Source organism: Cystoisospora suis (assembly GCF_002600585.1).
Source record: "Cystoisospora suis strain Wien I chromosome Unknown contig_3404, whole genome shotgun sequence".
Taxonomy (NCBI): Eukaryota; Apicomplexa; class Conoidasida; order Eucoccidiorida; family Sarcocystidae; genus Cystoisospora; species Cystoisospora suis.
This window is the reverse complement of record NW_027156199.1, coordinates 1-6,074: the sequence shown is the minus strand read 5'-3', so window position 1 is coordinate 6,074 and position 6,074 is coordinate 1. Positions and strand designations below refer to the sequence as shown.

The 6,074-nt window shown below is 50.4% G+C and overlaps 2 protein-coding genes across 2 annotated transcripts; one reads left to right on the top strand and one right to left on the bottom strand.

Annotated features, from left to right (window-relative positions):
• Positions 1-25: 25 nt before the first annotated feature.
• On the top strand, positions 26-4,025 carry CSUI_006665 (dtw domain protein). The gene has a single exon (XM_068066819.1). The coding sequence runs from the start codon at positions 1,848-1,850 to the stop codon at positions 3,780-3,782; it is 1,935 nt and encodes a 644-aa protein (XP_067921202.1). The 5' UTR covers positions 26-1,847; the 3' UTR covers positions 3,783-4,025.
• Positions 4,026-5,027: 1,002 nt separating this feature from the next.
• CSUI_006664 (uncharacterized protein) lies at positions 5,028-5,926 on the bottom strand. The gene has a single exon (XM_068066818.1). It carries the CDS (start codon positions 5,891-5,893, stop codon positions 5,510-5,512), a length of 384 nt encoding a protein of 127 aa, XP_067921201.1. The 5' UTR covers positions 5,894-5,926; the 3' UTR covers positions 5,028-5,509.
• Positions 5,927-6,074: the final 148 nt, after the last annotated feature.

The window sequence follows — 6,074 nt, the reverse complement described above, 5'->3', positions numbered from 1 at the left end:
GAAGCTTTTACAAGCTCGATAAGGAGACCGATGTCTGGCTGTGTTCTTCCGAGGTCTTCTGCATTTTTCTCGAGCATGCATGCAACGAAACTCACACCCTTCTCAGGGCATGCAAGGAAAGCCCAAGTCGACGTCACTAAGGAAACCGTACTGAGCTTCCCTTCTTCGGTCAAATTTCTTTTCTCTGTTTGTATGTGATGTAGTTGTTGCTTTCTTTTCTCCTTAGCTCTTCTTCTTCCGCTGGCGGGAAAAACTTTTCTCACAAGACCAACTCCCTTGATCAATGGCCATTATCATATTTGCAGTCTTCTCCCTTCTCTGCAGAACTGAACGTCCTTCAGGCACATCGAAGCCTACAGGACAACCGATACGCCTACATAGTGTGGCCCTTGTTACTACGAGTGTATCTGGTACAGATACGTGGATGCATCTCTAGGGCACGTCTATAGCAGAACTACGTCCACATTGGGGTAAAAGAGAAGAGCTCTCTTACTCGGACAGTGGTCTGGTCAGATTTGCTTTGCCTGTCTTTGTCTCTATCAAGGAACACAGGGTGGAGAGTAGGTTACGGAGGCCGCATTCTAACTCGACTGCGTCGATTTTCTCGTCAAACTCCGGTCAAAAATAAATTGCGCAGGAACGGAGAGATCTTTTCAGGCTGAAGAACGGTGTACGCATCCAGCTCTCTGTACCGGGGTGTATTCCGTGACGAGCTGTCGGTAGACTAGTACTTGTCTTTACTGAGAGGTGTATCTCTCCTCTATAATCTGCACAGGTCTCATTCTTTGGTTATATATATATTTATGTATATGTACGCGTATGACCATTTCATATGCGTGTATTGCACAGGCTCAGGCTTGTGCACATGCATACGTGTGTCTTTGTTTCGGTGCTCAACGTATACGGACGTACTTGTCGGGGAGATTTTACGCCCATACAGAGGGGAGAGCGTTGGAATTGAATCTGTTCACAGATCTCAGGAAAGCAATACTTCCTTTATTCACATCCACTCGGGCTCTTCTGTTTTTCTCTCTCTCCCCACCAAAGGACAGGCGCCTGAAACTGTACTCACGTCATGGTATCTTTAGAGAGAGCCTACCTCGTGTGTCCGGCTTGTATGGGTATACGGTGGAAAGGTACTCGTGTGTTACTTCGCTGCGCGCTGGCAGGGCGGGTGTATGTTTAGTGAATTCCATTTCCTGCACAGGTTCTATTTCGTGTGGGAAACATTTGTGAGGTGTTGCACAGGAAGGACTTTCCTTGTAAGTGTATTTTTTGGTGTACGTACACCTCACCTCCCCCTACTACGATTGACAGACCCTCTTTTCAAACGGGTCTTTCCTCTTCATCACCTAGGTGTAAGAGAAGAAATGAGTCCTTCTTTCCACAGGTAACTGTGCGAGGGTCCTACGTTTCTGTTTTCTGAACATCATTCTTTTTCTCGGCCTTTCCTTCATTTCCATGTGATAACGGAGTTTCATCAATCATCGTATTGTCTTTGTCACCTGCTGATCATGTCCCTGGGTGTGAAGTTGTCAGAGTCGTTGTTACTCTTTCTCTCGTTCTTTTCCTCTTGCCTTTTTGAATCTGTCAGCTGGTGGATGTCCTCCATCAGAAGGCAGAAGAGGTTCCTTCTGTTTCAAGGAGAGCAGAGAGGATGGTCTCTCACATGTCGTGCAAGAGGGCTTTGTCCTGTAGTTTAGAGTAGTCATTTATGCCGGGGAAAAGCGAGGCGCGTAGTGAACTCGTACTTCTTGGGAAGTTTCCTTTCTCTGTTTGAAGAGAGAGAAAGCCGAGGAAGTCGGCAAAAGAAGAGAACAGGAAAGGAGAGCGAAGGCAGCAGGAAGATGGTTGAAGTTGCTCTCGAGCACCAAAAGAAGCATGAGAGAGATGGGTGTACTGAAGAAGACTTTCATAGTCTTCTTCAGGTGTCTTTGCCTTTCTGTAGTGCCGTAGATGAGAACCCATGCCCTCTCAGTTGCGCCAGTAACCCCCCTGGAAGAGTTGAGGGGAAAACGGAGGAGAGGCATCAAGTAGGACAGAACTATGGACAGAACTATGTAGAGATATCAACGAATAACGCAACGGAGACAGTGACGGAAAGGCGTGTATTGTGCTCAGGATGTGGGAGACCTCTCCGAGTATGCTACTGCCATGTATTGCCCCGTCCTCGGGTAAACTTATCCCATGACTTCCCGGGTGTCATTACAGGGCTTGTGGTGTACGTACACCCCTTGGAAGCTAAACGGAAAATGGGGTCACTGCCCCTGCTACAACGAGCGATCGAACCTGTTCACACTTTTATTCAAAGGAAGCCAGGGACGTTGAAAGTCAGTCGTGAAAGAGCAAGAAATGAAGTTTGTGAACAGCATAAAGGAATAGACGAATACAAGATTTCACGGGCAGGAGGTAATGGTTCTTCCCCTTCGTTCTCGGACGCTTGCTTCTCACCTGTCAGTTCCTTCCTCAACGCTAGTGCGAATGAAAATCAACTGGGTCGGCTTGGCTCGAGACAGCCTGCTCTGTTGCCTTCACACGAGACTTCTGTACCGCCGTGTGAAGAAGGCTGGCGGCCTTTTTCTTCCCTTTGCCACTCCTCGTCTCTTTCTTCGTCTGCTGTTTCTTCCGGAGCTGATGACGTGGACCCCGCACGTCATGGTTCAGCAGTCGTGCTTGGTTGCCAGAGTGCCTTCGTCCCTCCTTCAGCTTTTTCCCCCGTCTTTTCTTCAGGTCCGCGCCCCTCCTATTGTGTCTCCAATCCACGTACGAACACATGGGTACATGATCATGAAGTAAGCGTACTACTAGGTGGGTGCTGTACGGACCGATATCGTCTCTCCTCTTGTTTGGTTCCATCGTCCTGCTCTACTGCCTCTTCATCTCTGTCTTCCTCTCCTGCCTCACTTTTGCCGTTGAGAGATATAAGGAAAGAACCGAATAACTTAGTTCTACTCTATCCAACAGAATGGAGTTTTGAGCTAGGGGTTGGCACGTTTCCTCTGAGGCTACCCCTTACATTATTATGTCTTGATGGGACTTGGAGGGAGGTGAAAGAGATGCTCCACTCTTCTCCGTGGTTGAATGATGTACCAGCTATAAAACTGCCTCGCAGCGAGCGTGGTTTCGAGCGTGGAAAGTTACTACACCAATCAGCGAATGACGGGCGAGTCAATGATAAGGCCGAAGAAGCCCAACGCAGGAGTATAGAAGCGTCTGGTAAGGCCTTAGGCCAGCGCCCCTCTATGATAGGGAAGCAAGGTGAATTCGATGTGAAGACGCAGAGTTCTGTTATTGATGAGGGAAGCAAGGCCGCTTGTCATGTGGTGTCAGGAGACATCCCTACTTGGTGCCGAAAGGGAGAAAAAACACGACAGAATCCACATGCAGCGTTACAGAACGTTGTCGAAGGCAGAGCACCGCGATATGAGCCGACGATTGGACATGCGTCGGACGGGAAGGAGAACTGGTCGCAGGACATAGTCGTGGATCGGCCGTCCGACGGAGGGTCGCATTTGGAAGGCAAGAGTGGACTCACTGGAGACGCGAGCAGGGAACATGAATCACTGCAGTGGGGTGTATATAGTTCTGTCCGGACGCCTCCTACCAGAGTTGTGGATGCAGGGGGTGTATGTACAGCCGAAGCACTGGGGCGTGTACTAGGCGCCATTGCCCGGTGGTGCCGCGATGATACCACAGAACGAGCAAAATATTTTGACCAGACTATAGTTCAAGTTTTGTCGTATGTGTCGCGCACCCAAGAGCAATTCAAGAAAAAGACATAAACGCTTCCTTCAGCTTCCGTATTGTAATGGGAGTAAGACAGTTGTCAACATGTAACCAACCAAAGAGGCGAAGTCTTTCGTAGCTGTTTCCCCTTCGTTGTCAATGTCGCTTCCTTTTCTGTGATAGCAGAGCGCGCTACATGAGGCGATTCATCCGTAGTGTTTTTCCACGCATAAACAAGTACAGATAAAGCGCGGCAGATGCTCCGGCGTGCGCTGTGAGAACTTCATTCTTTTCCAGCAGTTTAATTATGTCCTTCGCTATCCGCATATTTGGACGAGAATCGCCTGACCCCACGGCAATGATAAGCAAATTCATTTCTTGCGGGCCGGTGACGGCTGTCCAAACTATGTCTGCCGCAGAGATTTGAGAGAAGGTACGATACTCCAATCCTTTCGGCATCTGGAGAGAATCGTAGTCAAGTTCAAAGTTCGGTTTTATTCGGTGTAACGAGAGCAGCTAGAAAAAGTAGAGCACTTGATGCACGTGCAGAGTCGATGAGAGATAACGTGATCTTGAGTGTGGAAGACCCTGTCGTCTAATTTCCCAATCGGCCGCTTTATGAACTATGAGGCGCTGTGTTGTTCATTGAGAGCTAGAGGAGCGTCGAGGCTCTTCATCCGATTCGGCTTCTTCGGCGGCACGAGAAAGAATGCAACGCTGACGCATGGGAGTGTTATGCACTCAAAACCTAGTGTGTTCACTCGGCTAATGGTCAGCTGAAGTACGACGTTGTGATAGAGAACCGGGAGTACTGCCCGTAGAGGCCTAGCTCTCCCGGAGTAACAGAGCTCATGCTAGTGGGAAGGCGCGGGGCCTGCCTGCTAGGCAGCTGGAGAAGTAACTCTGGTTGTTCCGCTCCAACGCAGCTCCTGCAAGTGCGTTGTAGGGGCCCTGCAAGTAAGAGATGAGAGAGAGAATTGATTCTTCTCTCCGTCGGAAAAAACTATTTCTGTGAAAACAGTTTAATAGTTGCGCCGCGCCCAAAGGACAGCTGAGCTATACAATCTAGTGAAACGGAGCGTGCCTGGGTCTCCGAACCTCCGCAACGCGAGGAGTCGGTACTCTGTGTTTACTTCTGTACATTAGAAGTGTCTGTGGATTGTTATGCCGCTGTCACAACCGAGGCAATAGCGAACCTTGCCTTTCAGTGCCATTTCTGGTACAACAGACACCACAGGGTGATGTCAATTATGATTACCAGCTGGCTGCCTAAGTGCCTTGTCTCGGGTTCAGTTGCAAATGTGCCGGTTCTGAGCGTGTAGTGTCCGCTGTTCTCCTTACACGGAGTGAAGCGATAGGCGTCTCTGAGGGGAGAACCTTTGTGTCTCTCCACTCCCCACTCAATATAGGCGTGCAGGAAGGACTGAACACGGAATGACAGAAAAAAAGAAGTGTCCGTACCTGCTTCTCACACCCCAAGAGGCAGAACCGCACCGTTCGGAGCACGCTCTGTGCGCTTCTGGTAGTTCCCCACAACACGCGAAACTCCAGTGAGGTTCTCCTTCGGCGCACAGTGCTGACAGGCTTTTTATGTGGGCAAATCTTCACGAGGGAAACGCGAACGACAGGAATAGCCCCTGATATGTGGGCATGTGTGTGCAGGACTTTTGAAGTTGGGAACTACGGAGGCTTGTCCACGGGAGTGTACCATCAGTAGTGAAACTGTGAACACAGGGCACCGCAAGTAACATTTACTACATCAATCGCAGATAATCGAATTCGCTTACAGAAAGTGTTTCACCGTGTTCCGACTCCCTCGGGACTGCGGGTCTGTCGGACGTTTCCGGTTCGCTTTTTGCCATCTTGTCGAGGGGCCACCTGCGGGCGTCGCGTCTTCCGCCGGCCGCGGCGATGAGATCGCATCCAGAAGGAGGCGAGCCTGAATTTTTTCACATCGAGATGGCGGCCGCTCATATCCGGCTCGGGCCGGTTTGTTACCGCAGCACTTTCCTTGCTGCTTGCGCAGTGTACAGTTCCGACCGCGTGTCGTAACGAAGAGGGCGCGCCGATGAAGAGTGCCGAGCAGGCCGCTGGGCACACGGTGGAGACAGGTGACGAGGCAGAAGTCTCCGGGGTCCGAATTATGCCGCAGGCTCCGAAGCCACATGCCGCGGAGCTGCACAGGAGTAGCTCCAGGAGCAGACGGAAGCGGCTCTCCTCGACAGGCCTGACAGTTGCAAAGATCCCCAGTTCGCGGCTTGTCACTGGGCGTTCTAGTCCACGTGCAAAGCTTCTCGTGGCTGTCACCTTAATTGCGTTGGCTGAACGTGTAATGGACGCCGCAATAT